Source organism: Ovis aries, chromosome 6 (assembly GCF_016772045.2).
Source record: "Ovis aries strain OAR_USU_Benz2616 breed Rambouillet chromosome 6, ARS-UI_Ramb_v3.0, whole genome shotgun sequence".
In the NCBI taxonomy this organism is placed as follows: Eukaryota; Metazoa; Chordata; class Mammalia; order Artiodactyla; family Bovidae; genus Ovis; species Ovis aries.
The window spans coordinates 98,646,410-98,662,611 of NC_056059.1; the positions used below are offsets into that span (position 1 = coordinate 98,646,410).

The window sequence follows — 16,202 nt, forward strand, 5'->3', positions numbered from 1 at the left end:
GAGTGAGTAACCATTTCCTTCTCCAGGGGATCTTCCCAACCCGGGGATCGAACCCAAGTCTCCTGCATTGGCAGGTGGATTCTTTACAATCTGAGCCACCAGGGAAGGGCCAAAATATAAACTCTTTTTTTTTTTAAGTAATTAATTCATTTTTGGCTGCACTGGGTCCTTGTTGGTGCATATGGGCTTTCTCTAGACGCAGCTAGCAAGGGCTACTCTCTAGTTGCTTTTCATTGTGGTGGCTTCTCTCGTTGTGGAGCACGGGCTCAGTAGTTTGGTGCACAGGCTTAGTTGCCTTGTGGCATGTGGGATCCTCCTAGACCAAGGATTGAACCTGTGTCCTCTCCATTGGCAGGTGAATTCCTATCCACTGCACCACCAGGGAAGTCCCACAAATTATTGACTCTTGAGTAGAAGAAATGACTGTTGTTTAAGCCACTAAGCAGCAACAGCTGACTCTGATAGAGCAGCCACGGCAGATAGAATGTGTGGATAATCATTGCTGCTGCTGCTGCTGCTGCTGTCACCTCAGTCGTGTCTGACTCTGTGTGACCCCATAGATGGCAGCCCACCAGGCTCCCCCGTCCCTGGGATTCTACAGGCAAGAACACTGGAGTGGGTTGCCATTTCCTTTTCCAATGCATGAAAGTGAAAAGTGAAAGTGAAGTCACTTAGCCATGTTTGACTCTTAGTGACCCCATGGACTGCAGCCCACCAGGCTCCTCCGTCCATGGGATTTTCCAGGCAAGAGTACTGGAGTGGGGTGCCATTGCCTGCTCCGTGGATAATCATTACATACCCTGGAAAAGTGAAATGAATTCTCTTCTGCTGTCTTTGGCTTTGTCAATTTGTAAATCTATTAATACTTGTCTTCTCCCCAACCTCAGCCTCCTCTGAAGAGTTGCTCCTTCTTGTCTCTGGCAATTTGCTTCTAGCATGAAGTAGCATGTAAGGAGGTTTTTATTTCAGGAGGTTTCCCTGGTGACTCAGATGGCAATCTGCTTGCAATGCAGAAGACCAGGGTTTGATCCCTGGGTTGGGAAGAGTCCTTGGAGAAGTCAATGGCTACCCGCTCTAGCATTCTAGTCCCTGGGAAATCCCAGGGACAGAGGAGCCTGGTGGTGCTCACAAAGACTCAGACATGACTGAGCAACTAACACACAAGGGAACTGGCCTGGTGTGAGGGAACCTTAGCCACTGGGAATATATTGGATACAGCATAATATCAAGAGTGGGAAACTGAGACTACTAAAAACTGTCAACAGCTACAGCAAAGATTAAAAAATTTTTTTTTAATTTATCATAACTTTAAAGTAATTTTAAAATAAGCTACATGGGAAGCACATTATTTTGCTTAATAGCAGAGTTCCACACCCATTCCAATCAACCCTGAGTATTATTGGAAGGACTGATGCTGAAGCTCCAATACTTTGGCCACCTGATGCAAAGAGTCAGCTCATTGGAAAATATTCTGATGCTGGGAAAGATTGAAGGCAGGAGGAGAAGGGGGCAACAGAGGATGAGATGGTTGGATGGCATCACTGACTCAATGGACATGAGTTTGAGAAAGCTCCGGGAAGATAGTGAAGGACAGGGAAGCCTGGTGTGCTGCAGTCCATGGGGTTGCAAAGAATCGGACACAACTTAGAGACGGAACAACAACGAGACCCATTCAGCATCTTTGGGACTATGGTTTTCGGGACTAGAAAGCTGAGATGGAACTAAATTGCTCTGCATGAGAAAGGTACGTGGGTTTCACCCCCACGCTCACTGCAGCATTGTTTACAGTAGCCAATACATGGAAACAACCAAGACAGATGAATGGATAAAGAAAACCGTGTGTGTGTGTGTGTGTGTGTGTGTGTGTGTGTGTAAACATATCCACTTAAAGACATTATGCTTAGTGAAATAAGTCAGACAGAGAAAGACAAATATCATATGATCTCACATACAGGTGGAATCTAAAAAACCAAACCAAATCAAAACCGAAAACACCCAGATTCACAGATACGGAGAACAGATTGTTGGTTGCCAGAGGCGGGAGGTGGGCAAATGAGGGTGGTCCAAAGACACAAACTTCTAGTGAATAAGTCATGGGGGTACAAAGTACAACATGCTGACTATAGTCAGTAACATTGTATTGCTTATTTTTGATATTTACTAATATGAGAAATCTTTCATAATTTGTGGTTAAGCCATAAAACAAGACAATTTATAAACTAGCATGCACATCACCCCGTTATTTCATAAGGAAAATGACTAGGAAAAAACTCCAAATAGTTTCATTTTGCACAAATGTCTTATCTGATTACAATTCTTGCCATCTTTTATACCTTTGAACCTAATCTAGTGACTTCTTGACACAATATTTTCCATGTGCTGGGTGAGAAAGAAAGAAATTAGGACAAATATGGTCTGTCTCTGTTTTCATGATGCTTATCAATTACCATCGGTACAGATGTTAAACCAAAACACAGAAAGATGAAGACTGCTAGGAAGGCAAAAGACAGGGTATTCTCTAAGTTTATAATAGCAATCCTTGGAAGCCTGAGCACTGGGGCCAGTTTTTTAAATTTTATTTATTAATTTTTGGCTGCACCGGGTCCTTGTTTCTGCATGCTGGTTTTCTCTAGCTATGGTGAGCAGCGGCTACTCTCTAGCTGTGATGTGTGGGCTTCTCACTGCAGAGGCTTCTCTTGTTGCAGAATACAGGGTCCGTTTCCCTCAGGCTCAGTAGCTGTGGAGCATGAGCTTAGTTGCCCCATGGCCTGTGGAATCTTAGTTCCCTGACCAGGTATAAAACCTGTATTTCCTGCATTGCAGGCGGATTCTTAACCACTGGACCACCAGGGAAGTCCTAGGGTTAATTTTTATAAGGAAAAAAAAAAAAACTTTAGTGTGCTGTTATGAATAACAAAATAGGACTCAAAACCCTGCACTCTGGACCCAGCACTGCCATTCTGTATATACTGATGACCTTGTAAATGCCATTTCACTTCTCTTTATTGCATATTTGAAAGTTGCTGAGAGAGTAGATTTTGAAAGTTCTCATCATGAGAAAAAATCTTGTAACTGTGCCGTGATGGATGTGAACTAAAATGATTGTGGTGACCATTTTGCAATATACACATGTATCAAATTGTTATGTTGTATACCTGTGGACAGAGGGGTCTGGAGGGCTAGAGTCCATGGGTCACAAGGAGCTGGACATGACTGAGCAACTAAGTGCACACACACACACATACACACCCCTAATGCAATGTTATATGTCAACTATATCTCAATTGCAAAATGAAATAAAATGCCAAGTTAACCTGGGGGAAAAAATAAAAGAAAAATAAAGTGGAGTCCCTGTGGCTGGCTTGCTACCAGAGACGACTTGGGAGAGGACAGAGATGTGCAATGGGAATTTTAATTAGGTGGTTTGCTGTGGGGTTTATAGCACAAATCCTCCCTGTGTGTATAAGCTCTACAGTAAACTCTGCATTGTTAGGCAATTAATTCCTGGAAATGATTTACTGTGAAGACCTGCCAAGGCCAATGAAACTCCCTGGGGGAGGAAACCACACTTTCCTGGGGTGAGGAGCCTTGCAGGGTAACACCTGGTCTCCGGGTGCAAGGAAAATCCAAAATAACAAAAGCATTTTGACAACACTTAAAACACTTTTTGTACTGGACATTTTCAAACTTGTGTAAAGGTAGAAAAGTAGAATGAAGCATCTGTACATACTCATCATTCAACTTTGACATTTTGACAAACGGCTCATTTTTTAAAAGAAACCTATTGTATGCTACGTGGCAGCCTGGATGACAGGGCAGTCTGGGGGAGAATAGTTACATGTACATGCGTGGGTAAGCCTTTTGCTGTTCACCTGGTACCATCACAACATTGTTAATCAGCTATGACACGCTCAGTTGCTCAGTTGTGTCTGACCTTGGAGACCCATGGACTGTAGCCCACCAGGCTACATTGTCCATGGGATTATCACAGCAAGAATACTGGAGTGAGTTGCCATTTCCTCCTCCAGAGAATCTTCCCATTCCAGGGATCAAACCTGTGTCTCTTGTATCTCCTAAACTGGTAGGTGGATTCTTTACCATTGAGTCACATGTGTGCATGCTAAGTCACTTCAGTTGTGTCTGATTCTTTGCAACTCTATGGACTGTAGCCTGCCAGGCTCCTCTGTCCATGGGATTCTCTAGGCAAAAGTACAGGAGTGGGTTGCTGTGCCCTCCTCCAGGGGACCTTCCCAATCCAGGGATCAAACTCATGTCACCTGGGAAGCCCCTAATTGGCTATACCCTAATACAAACAACAACAATAACAACAAAAACAGAAGCATACGGGAATGTTAATTCCATGATGAAGTACTTAAAGACACAAGAATTGTTGAAGAAATTAATTTTTAATGGCAGTCATCTTAGAGAAGAGCACTAGAAATATATTTCTTTCAAAGCAAATCAAAAATTAAAAATGTTTTGAAGCCATTTGAAACCATATGATTAGCTGAATTAGTTTCTAAGATTTAAGGTGAGATAGCACTGAATAAATGCAGTATTTCATTGCAGCATAATCTTTCACTACCATGTGAATTTGACCTGTAGAAATCAGAAAAAGAAAGACCAAATCAATGAAAGAATTCCATCTTTACATTAACCTTGTTCCAAGTATCAAAACTTTCATCCCACTGCTATCTTATTGCCAAATTGCTACATATTTATTTATTTTAAATATTTATTTATTTGGGCACATGGCATATGGACTCTTGGTTCTCCGACCAGGGATTGAACCCATGCCCTCTGCAATGGAAGTGCAGAGTCTTAACCACTGGACTTCCAGGGAAGCCCCCAAATTGCTACATATTTAAAATCTATATCAAATCATGACCCCTGGTTCAGTACAGTTTACTCAGTTGGTCAAGAAGTTCATTCAGGTTTTTCCATAAGATTTTATGAACATTTTGGTCAACCCAATATTTGAACAAGTCACAACCACTGGCTAAGATTCAATGAGTCGTCTAGGAAGCTTACTATGCTTCCTTGCTTGAAAGTTGCATCTATTTATTCATCCACAATAGTTATTAAGTGACTGCTATGTCAGGTACTGTTGCTACACTGTTAGGTAAACCAACAGAATGCCAGAGATAATTTCTCTTATCAAATGTCAGTGAATCATCATTCACACTAAGGTAAGAGTCTCTAAAAGGCAGAGATCCCAGAACAATCTTTTTCATTAATTGGATGACTGGACCAGTAAATTACCACATTCTATGTAGGGGACTACATACATATTCGTTGGAAGGACTGATAATGAAGCTGAAGCTCTAATAATTTGGCCACCTGCTGCAAAGAACTGATTCACTAGAAAAGACCCTGATGCTGGGCAAGATTGAAGGCAGGAGAAGGGGACGACAGAGGGTGACACGGTGGGATGGCATCACCCACTTGATGGACATGGGTATGAGCAGGCTCTGGGAGTTGGTGATGGACAGGAAGCCTGGCATGCTGCAGTCCATGGGGTCACAGAGTCAGACACGACTGAGCGACTGAACTGAACTGATATAGGGGACTAGGGTTACTTTGGCAAAATTCTGAATTGCATTGGTAACCACTGGCTTTAAAGAAACATCACTGCTTGGGAAGAGAAACAACAGTTGTGTCTCAGGAGGCAGGGGTACAAGGGAGAAAAAGAATAAGAAAACTCACCATCTTGACTCTGCTTGTAAATGGGTTAAGCACATCAGTCATTGAGGAAAGCAGTCAGAAGACAAATACTAAGATACTAAAATGGCACTAAAAGAAATGAGCTAAAACGTTCATGAAGAGGACATAATTTTGTGCTGCATGTGGCAAAAGAGCTGAGAGAGAGACAGATTGCGCCCATGCCAACCGTTCACACAGCTGAATGCAGTATCCTGATCAAATGCTCTCAAAGACCTCTCGGGAGATAGAACTTTTAGAGAACAGCCTTTTCCAGGTGAAAATAAAACTTGGATGATAAATTCCATGGGATTGGCAGCAAGAGATGGAAAGACAGGACTGAGTAAGCCATTGTCCTCTTGCCTAAGAAAAATAGGAAGAACTAAGAAGATTAAAAATGTGACCAGGAGAGCTTAGGAAACTAGGCATATGAGCAGCTGGCCAGCTTTGATGATATCCCCACCAAAAGGCAGTACTCTTCTTCCTAAACGGGAGCTTTGGGCATTTTAGATAACTGGTTGAATTGTCTGCACTTCATTCATAGAGACTAAGGTAGCTTTCTACCACTTTGGAGAATGAATTACTCTTTTAATATTGTGGTGGTGACAAGAACATGTCACTAGATCCATTACACAGTCACGGTTAGTGTGACGTCTCAGTGGGTTACTGTTGACAGCAGTGGGCCTGAGCTGTGGGCTTTGGGAAATGAATGTTCAGTTGTACACATATCTCTGGTACCTTCAGTCATGCTGTGAAGATACACATGGAGGATATGTGGCATGTTTATCTGGTACATCATATGGCCACTCCACCTATGGCAGACATCCTAAGAAATCCCAGAATTCTTTCCCATCCAATCAGGGCTAGCCCTCTCTACCCAGGCTCTCTGGGAAGCTGAGTCCCAACTGATTGGTGCAAACTGGCCATTGAAAGTCATTTGCCCTCCCTTTGTCAAGGGCCATGTCATGGATCTGTGAGATAGAGAACCAAAGAAATCAAAGATACCTTTGAGACTTCCTTTTGCTACTCATAAATCAAAGAAGTCCCGCCAACTTACCAAGCATCTTTTATAAAGCATTCATTGCTTTTCTCTTTTCAATATCTCGCTTGAGTTGACAAAGGGCACAGTGCGGTAAAAATGCCAGACACAGGAAATCCTTGCAAATGGATCCCTGTTAAAAAACAAACAAATGGATCAACAGGTAGCCTGTGAATAGTCACAATTCCCTGCCCTTGTTTCACTTTTCAAACCTCTTTAAAACATACATTTTATGTCACTTGTTTATCATGTTATTTCTATTTTTCTTTTAATAAAAATCATTTATTTATTCATTCATTTATTTTTGGCTGTGCTGGGCCTTTGTCATTGAGCGGGCTTCTCTTTAGTTGCGGTGAGTGGAGGCTACTCTCTAGCTGTGGCGTACAGGCTTCTCATTTCAGTGGCTTCTCTTGTTGCAGAGCCTGGGCTCTAGGTGTGTGCGCTCCAGTAGTTTCGGCTCCTGGGCTCTAGAGCACAGGCTGAATAGTTGTGACGCACGGGCTTAGTTGCTCCATGGCCTGTGGGATCTTCCAGGATCAGGGATAGAACCCATGTCTCCTGCCTTGGCGTGTGGATTCTTCACCACTGAGCCATCAGGGAAGCGCATCCCTATTTTTTCTATGACCAAGTGAAGTTAACTGACTTGCTAACTAAATCACGTAGACTGGTGGCAGCGACTGGTCTTTCTCCTCTCAAGCCAGTACCCTGTTCATAATAACATGTTTCAAGTGATCTGCAGGTTACAATCATAGCCACAGTTCTGTTATCTGTTCTAGAAGAGCTCTCTATTTTTTTCCTTTTGAAAAATCTTTTGATTTACTATTTTTTACTGATGTGGAATGGTTCCCATTAAAGCCAGTTGTGTAATGCACCAATTTTTCCAATTGATTGTGAGTGGAGTGCTAGATCACACGCCACCCTGTATCCCTCTAATCTTTTTCATTGACATCCCTCATGTTCTGCAAGGGAGGCAGTCCATAGTGAGAGAGGACATAAACCTTATGGGCAAAAGAAGAAATCAGAGAATGAAGAGTGGCTAGAAAACCTGTAGGATGAGCTGCTTTGCAGAGTTTTGAAGGCCCTCTCCATGGGAGGTCCAGTTGAGTCTTCAATGACGTATGGGTAGAGATGCCCCAGAAGGGACTCTTGCTCTGTATAGTCAGCACTGGCTAATCCGAGGGGTCTAATCTGATGAGCAGGTTATGTGACTGTGTGTCTTAACCGACTGAAATATTTTGCACTCCATTTTTGGATATCACTTATTTTTTAAAATTTAAAAATCAAAATTTTTTTTAAAATTTAGTACAATTCCCAATTTCCAGTGTGAACAGAAAGACACAGAGAGAGCAGGAAAGAGAAAGAGAGTAGATTTAGCCTATAAAGTTTGGGAGTTCCTAAGTGGTGAGAAAAGTGATTTACTTTTCGTAACTTTTTTCCTTGCTGTAGTGATTTTGATTTTTATCTAACGGAGAAAGTGTGTGGGACAAAGACTGGACAATGAGATAACCATGTTAGAAATCTAAAGTCTTGACCCTCATCAGACAGAGGAACGGATACTCAGTTTGAAGACAGTTTGGTCCCTTGGCCATTTCTTTTTCCCTGAAAAATAATCCAAATCCTTTAACCCTTCCTCAAAGTGCTTGATTTTTTCCCATGCTTCAATTCATTGTTTATATTTATTCATCTTTTAAGCCTCCATTAAACCAACATTTATTGAATATACATAATACATTATTAATACAAAAAATAAAATATTCATCAAGGATGTATCTAGTTTTCTGTTCCAGCATGTCTATGCCTGTCTTTATCTCAGGAAGTTTGTAGGAGAAAAAGTCCCACTATTATTTGCAGAGAAACCTAGGGAAAACTTTAGAAAACATACCCTAATTCTAAGTCTGTTTCATAATACAGATATAAAGAATATTGAGAAGAAAAAAATTCCTCTTTCAAATGAGAGGACATGAACTATGGGTTTAAACCATGCTGAAGTTAGCAAGGGACATAGACGCCTTGCCCAGAATAGCTTCTTGGGAAATGGTACCAGAAACAAAGATTTTTGCTTTCATCACTCTGTTTGGAAAAGGGAACTGGTGCTTCACTCGTTTGGAAGCTGTTTTAAAAAAAAAAAAAGAAATCTGGTCATGAGGACTGGTTACAGAATCGCTGAGCAAATGAATGAGTTGTGGTGCGTGACCCAAGACACACAGGGACTTGAGAAGACAAGATGGTCAAGTGGGAAGAACCAGGCCTGACTGTAAGTCAGAATAAACATGAGCCCATGGGGTGGGGTGGATTGAGAGAGTGGCATAGACATATATACACTACCATGTGTAAACTAGCTAGTGGGAAGCTGCTGTACAGCACTGGGAGGTCAGCTCAGTGCCCTGTGATGACCTAGAGGCGTGGGATGAAGCATGGTGGGTGGGAGGTCCAAGAGGGAGGGATTTTTATATATATACATAGAACTGATTCATGTTGCTGTACAGAAATGAACACAACATTGTAAACTTTGTTTATATTTCCATTTTTACAAATAAAGTAATAATTAAAAAAAAAAAACTTGAGCCCAAATTTCAGCGCTTCCATGTTCTATGACCTTAAGGCTTTCTCATTCCTGCTTTTCATGTCCATGAAGTGGAGATACCACTGCCTGTACCGCAGAGCGTTTGAAGCAGCATATGAGCAAATATATGTCCAGGCAGTATTCCAGCACATAGGAGTTCAATGGGTTGTTTCTTCTCTTTCTCCTCTGCTGTGCAGGTTGTGGCCATGGATAAGGGGATGCTCTCTTGCCTGTCTGTGTCCATGAAGGGAGGGGGAGGTCAGAGAGGCTGTGCTGGGGCAGCCTTATAAATGTTTGCATAGATGTAAAGGGGGAACAAAGCAGAGAACCTGAACTATGCAAATCAGTCCTAGGGTTTATTAGCCATTTTAAAGTTCTGTTCTAAGAAAGAAGCTAGAGATACACTGTCTATAAATACACTTATATAATATACAGCAAGAAAACTTATTATAGAATCCTAGACCCTAGGAAGACCTTAGAAATCACCTTGCATGAATTTCTCATGAAAGATGAGAAAACTGATGCTAACAAATGACTTGTCAGAGAGCCCCAAATTGAGCTATTTGCTGAGCTGTTTCCAGAAACTTGGCTCCAGAATTCAGCTAAGCTCTCCTTCCTCTACCTGCTTAGGGACTACTTTGAGAATCTCACTCCCATACTCACAACTACATATATCCATGTACACAATTATGTACACAAGTACATACACCCGACACTTAGCGTATGGTTTTGGGAAGTTTATGGAACAGTCACAAAGTTAAGAACCCTCGTGTTAAGTTCTGCTGCCTTTTGAGGGATGTAAATGAGAGCACAGGGAGTGCTGAGGCAGCTGAGCAAGCCCATGGGAGGAATGCAGGCTGCCTGGAGGCAGCTAAGCTAAGAACAAAAATTATAATAGTTACTCACTGAGCACTTACTACTTGCCATACACTGTGCTAAGTCCTTTCCCTGCATTATCTGCTGTGACTCTTACTGCACCACCTTAGGGGAGGTATCATTGGTACCATTTTATCAGAGAGCCAAGGCTTAGGCAGATGAATTGTTATTGGTTACAATGAGTGAGAGGCTAAGTTTTCAGGTCACTTCTGTGTTTAAAAGCATTTTAAACGCTTTCCAGATCACTTAAAATGAAAGCTAGGTGAAGTTGCTCAGTCGTGTCCGACTCGTTGCGACCCCATGGACTGTAGCCTACCAGGGTCTTCCATCCGTGGGATTTTCCAGGCAAGAGTACTGGAGTGGGTTGCCATTAGATTACTTAAAATGAAAGCTATATTTCTTAAAATGGTCTGCAAGGTCTTGCTGCGATATCATCTTCTTTTATTACCACTCCCCATCTCCCACCCCACCTCCAGCCTTTCCATCTCTCTGGCTGCTTGCTATGTCTCGGACCTTCCAGGTAAGCTCTACTTCTGGACCTTGGCTCTAGCTCATTCCTCTGCTGGGACGTTTCGCAGATGAGTCATCCTGTCATCCTTTTAGGTCTTTACTTTCTCCCCCATCCAAGCACTAACCAGGCCCAACACTGTTTAGATACTGAGTAGAGACTGAGCGTATTTAGGGTGGTATAAGCGGAAACAGTGTCAGACTTTATTTTTGGGGACTCCAAAATTGCTGCAGATGGTGATTGCAGCCATGAAATTAAAAGATGCTTACTCCTTGGAAGGAAAGTTATGACCAACCTATCTAGATAGCATATTCAAAAGCAGAGACATTACTTTCCCAACAAAGGTCCATCTAGTCAAGGCTATGGTTTTCCAGTAGTCATGTGTGGATGTGAGAGTTGGACTGTGAAGAAGGCTGAGCACCGAAGAACTGATGCTTTTGAACTGTGGTGTTGGAGAAGACTCGAGAGTCTCTTGGACTGCAAGGAGAGCCAACCAGTCCATCTTAAAGGAGATCAGTCCTGGGTATTCTTTGGAAGGAATGATGCTAAAGCTGAAACTCTAGTACTTTGGCCACCTCATGCGAAGAGTTGACCCATTGGAAAAGATTCTGATGCTGGGAGGGATTGGGGGCAGGAGGAGAAGAGGACAACAGAGGATGAGATGGCTGGATGGTATCATGGACTCGATGGATGTGAGTTTGAGTGAACTCCGGGAGATGGTGATGGACAGGGAGGCCTGGCGTGCTGCGATTCATGGGGTCGCAAAGAGTCGAACACAACTGAGTGACTGAACTGAGGTGTAGACTAGGTCTTTACCTTCTTACTGAGTCTTTCCTGATAATGCAATTTAAAATTAGAACCTTTCAACACTAAATTCCTCTTTCTTGCTTCATTTTCCTCTGTTGTATGTATCACCAACATATACATTATATTCTTACTTATTCTTAGTTATTGGAGAAGGCAATGGCACCCCACTCCAGTACTCTTGCCTGGAAAATCCCATGGATGGAGGAGCCTAGTAGGCTGCACTCCATGGGGTCGCTAGGAGTCGGACATGACCGAGTGACTTCACTTTCCCTTTTCACTTTCATGCATTGGAGAAGGAAATGGCAACCCACTCCAGTGTTCTTGCCTGGAGAATCCCAGGGATGGGGGAGCCTGGTGGGCTGCCGTCTATGGGGTCGCACAGAGTCGGACACGACTGAAGTGACTTAGCAGCAGCAGCAGCAGCAGCAGCAGCAGCAGCAGCATTCTTAGTTATACTGTAACTGTTTTCTTCCATTAGTGTCTAAGCTCTCCCATTGACAACCATCACAGTAATAACTGACGGAGCCAAGAATCTATCACAGATGTTAGAACTAGTGGGTGAAAGTTTGATTTGCATCTCTCTACAAGATCCTTATCCATTATAAAGGGGAAAATAGCAACTTTGTGGTGGAGAATCTTGACAGACACTATCTTAATTAAGGAATCAAAGTGAACATTAGACACAGTGAGATAACTTGATGTCATATGGTGTAAGATGACCATAGCATCACTTTTGTAGAGTTGATACCAAAAGTATAACCGAAGTCTTATCATGAGGAAACATTTGACAAACCAAACTGAGTCTACGAAATAACTGATCTGTATTCATTAAAAAAAAAAGACAAAGACTGAGAAAATCTTCCATATTATAGAAGACAAACAGTTGTCATTCAGTTCCAGAGGTCCCAGTTCATCTTAACCCTCCCAGCCCCTGCGTGATTTCAACTTTCCATTGACAGAATCACTTGCCAGGTTCTGCCAGCTTCCATCATTAGATCTCCCTTCAGATTATTCCCCACCTACACCCTCTAATACTGTCCACAGGCGCTCTGTGCCTCAAGTGATATGGGCACACACACCCATGTTACCCTATCTTCTTCAAGAGAGGGCAAACAGCTGGCTTAACTCCTCAACATCTCCATCTCATCTCTGCAGCTTTGCCACCACTCCCTTGAGGCAGTTCTAGGGACAGACAGATACCACAGACATCTCCATTCAACCCCCAGGGGCCCTTACTCAGCTCAGCTGAGGGCAGAATTTCACATTTTCGTTGCCCTGAATAGTCAAGAAAGAAAGTAAAGGCCAGGGGCTGGCAAAAGCTGGTCCAGACAACTGATTTTTTTTTTTTCATCTAAAGAAAGTTATTGGGATAATTGGTAAAGTTTAAATAATACCCACGGATTAGCTAATAGTACTGTATCAATGTTAAATTCCTTTTGATAATCACATTGTGATAAAATAAGAGAATGTCCTTGTTTTTAGGAAATACACACTGAAATAGAGATAATAGGGTATCAAGTATATAATTTACTCTCAAATGATTCAGAAAAAAATTAGAATAGGTAAATAGAGACAAGAAAGAGAGAAAATCAATCAAATCTGGTATCTTTTTAAATATTGGGGGAATCTGGGTGAAGAGTGCTTAGGAAGTCTTTGTAACATTTCAGAGACTTTAAGTCTGAAATTATGTTAAAATAAAAATCTCAAAAAAATTGTAAGTGAGCTCCATGAAGACAGGAATTTTTATTTCCTTTGTTCACTGGTGTGTCTTTAGCATCTGTAATAGTCCTTGGTATGTTCTGCATATTCAGGAAATCCCCATTGAATGAGTGAACACTAGCTTATGACTTAACAAGGTTCTAGGTGCTCAATAATATCTTTTGAGTGAATGAACACTGTTTTACGAGTTAGCAGTGAGGTAACTGGCTCAAAAATGGGCCAGCTCTGGGGGGATCTATATACACCCATTTTTCACCTAAGACTTTCTAAGCAACAGCCACCCACCCTGCAGAGTCCACTGTCTGACTCTGAGTAAAGCCAGGAGAGACTCTGTGCTGACTTGCTCATCTCCAGCAGCTTTTTCAGAGACACATCTATTGGATCAATAAAAAGTTTTATTGTGAATATATCCCAAGGGATAGATAGATAGTCTCTATAAATCATTTAAAAAGTTTAAAATGCAGGGGTAAGGTATAGTTAGGGAGTTCAAGAAAGTCATGTACACACTGCTAACTGTGCAGCACATGGAATTCTGCTCAGTGTTATGTGGCAGCCTGGATGGGAGCAGGGTTTGGGAGAGAATGGATACTTTTATATGTATGACTGAGTCCATTCGCTGGACACCTGAAATTGTCACAATATTGTTTATCACCTATACCCCAATACAAAATAAAAAGTTTAAAGTTTAAAGGGAAAATGTTTAGGATGGCAGTGGATAAAAGGCTAGGGTCAAGTCATGATGGTGAGGAGGGCAATCATGGAGACACGCTCAGACTGAAGGAAGGCCTTTGGGCTGTCTGGGTGATTACTTCCTGGTGGACGTGGGTGACTCACCGGGATGCCGTATCGGGTCCGATACATTGTCCTCATGGCGACACTTGATCCGCACAGGCAGAATTCATTCATGTCAGAGGCAATCTGACACGAAAGGCACAGGGGAAAGAAAGCCCCACAGAGACCTGAATGCAGGGTGAAATCACAGAAATCAGGCAAGACTGTAAGGAGGTTGACTTAATGATACCTCTTCCACGGGCTTCCCGGGGGGCTCAGTGGTGAAGAACCCACCTGCCAATGCAGGAGACATAAGAGATATGGGTTCAGTCCCTGGGTTGGGAAGATCCCCTGGAGGAGGTCATGGCAACCCACTCCAGTATTCTTGCTGGAGAATCCCATGGACGGAGGAGCCTGGTGGGCTACAGTCAGTGGAGTTGCAGGGTCGAACACAACTGAACCCGCAAACACACACCGCTTTCAAGAAAATACACACTCAGGAAATGGCCCTGATGGACACTTGGTGAAAACAATGGGGTCACCTGGCTCTTTATGCCTTGCTTCTAGATCCTACACACACTGGGGAAACTTGCTCGTCATATGCCAGGTCAGATTTAATGGCAAAAATGCCTGCCTTGCCAGGATGGGAGGGGAGTCTGGGTGAGAATGGATACATGTATACATATGACTGAGTCCCTTCGCTGTTCACCTGAAAACTATCACAACATTGTTTGTTAATCGGCTATACCCCAATACAAAATAAAAAGTTTAGAAAAAAATTTGCTTTAAAAATAATTGCTAACTTCTCCCCCGACAACCTTAACTCATTAAATCATCAAAATAGTCATCCAAAAAAAAAAACGTTCCTGCCTTGTTGATCTGAGCATGTCCAAAGTATCTTTCTTCCTTATCTTTGTTTACATACGGAGCATACTGGCATAGGAAGTTTGTGGCGTCGGAATGTCTGAGCGACCCTCTGGAAACTGTGGGAGAATGCTTAGGATCAGAAAGCACTGAGTAAAGAAATAATTGGAAAAATGAGAAAAGCGGTAGGAAACAGATTCTAGATGCTCATTCTGGCAAAGAGGAAAGTTTTATTATTGTCGTGAGGATCGAAGCAAGTAAAAGTTAAGGGATATTGACATAGAAACTTAAAAAACATACTGAAATTTCACTTTTAAGAGTCTGTGTGAGACAAAAAAGGACCGAAGAAAATAGTGACAAATAGGAAACTGTTCTCAAACGTGCCGAGTTCAAGCTTATTTTGAGAAACTCTAGGGCGGAGTTTTGTCGTGGCTCTACCCTAGATGAGATAAGAAAACTCTTATTTTTTGATTGATGGTTTTCAGCAAAAGGCTATCTGCACAGAACTTGGAACTTCCATCATATATACACACACACACAAAAGAGGCTCTTTCTCAAGACAGTGGAAAGACTAGCCACACAGAGAATGCCTACATTCCCTTGGGCAATAGACTCTGAAACAGGAAATTGTCTTACACCAAGGTGTGTTTGGTGCCGTGAAAGAATTTAAGGTTAGGAAAGCTAAAAACCTGAAAGCTTCCTGAAATGGACCGACCACAAGAGTCACAAGAATACTGAAATCTGGAAACACAGACTCAGCCCTGCAGGGAAAAGAGGAAGTAAAGGGAAGAGTGGAGAAACACGGGGAGCTAATGAGGTGGGAGATATAAAGCCAGATGGTCGATCTGGATAAGGATAATAAATTCAAGGCAGGCAGGTAAAACGAATGAATAAAACTGGTTGAAAAAAAGAACACAAACTAGCCAACAGTGGATGATGGACATGAATATGGCAAAGTGTAGAGTGAAGGCCCCTTTGAATAGGGTTAACTAAGCGGGTTAGAAGACTCAAGAGTCCCCTGGACCGCAAGATCAAACCACTCAATCCTAAAGGAAATCAGTCCTGAATATTCATTGGAAGGACTGATGCTGAAGCTGAAGCTCCAGAACTTTGGCCACCTGATGTGAAGAGCTGACTCCTTGTAAATGACCCTGAGGCTGGGAAAGATTGAAGGCAACAGAAGGGGGTTGCAGAGACTGAGATGATTGCATAGCATCACAAACTCAATGGACATGAGTTTGGGCAAACTCCGGGAGATAGTGAAGGACAGGGAAGCCTGGTGTGCTGCAGTTCATGGAGTCCCATAGAGTCGGACATGACTTTGCGACTGAACAATAAGTCAGCTTGGCAGCAGC

The 16,202-nt window shown here is 42.4% G+C and overlaps 1 protein-coding gene across 6 annotated transcripts in view; it reads right to left on the reverse strand.

Moving 5' to 3' along the window:
- The window catches only part of LOC101118024 (placenta-specific gene 8 protein-like), a 47,998-nt gene that overhangs the window by 9,983 nt on the left and 21,813 nt on the right, over positions 1 to 16,202 (reverse strand). For 5 of the 6 annotated variants that reach the window (XM_042251582.1, XM_042251580.1, XM_060417364.1 and 2 more), the window contains 3 exons: positions 14,047 to 14,171; positions 6,758 to 6,872; positions 4,388 to 4,599 (listed from right to left, as the gene is read on the reverse strand). In XM_042251582.1, coding sequence (XP_042107516.1) covers positions 6,768 to 6,872; positions 14,047 to 14,171 — 230 coding nt within the window. In that variant the 3' untranslated portion in view covers positions 4,388 to 4,599; positions 6,758 to 6,767. Of the gene's footprint in view, positions 1 to 4,387; positions 4,600 to 6,757; positions 6,873 to 14,046; positions 14,172 to 16,202 lie in introns of those variants that run through there. The other variant, XM_042251587.1, reaches the window with a different exon arrangement.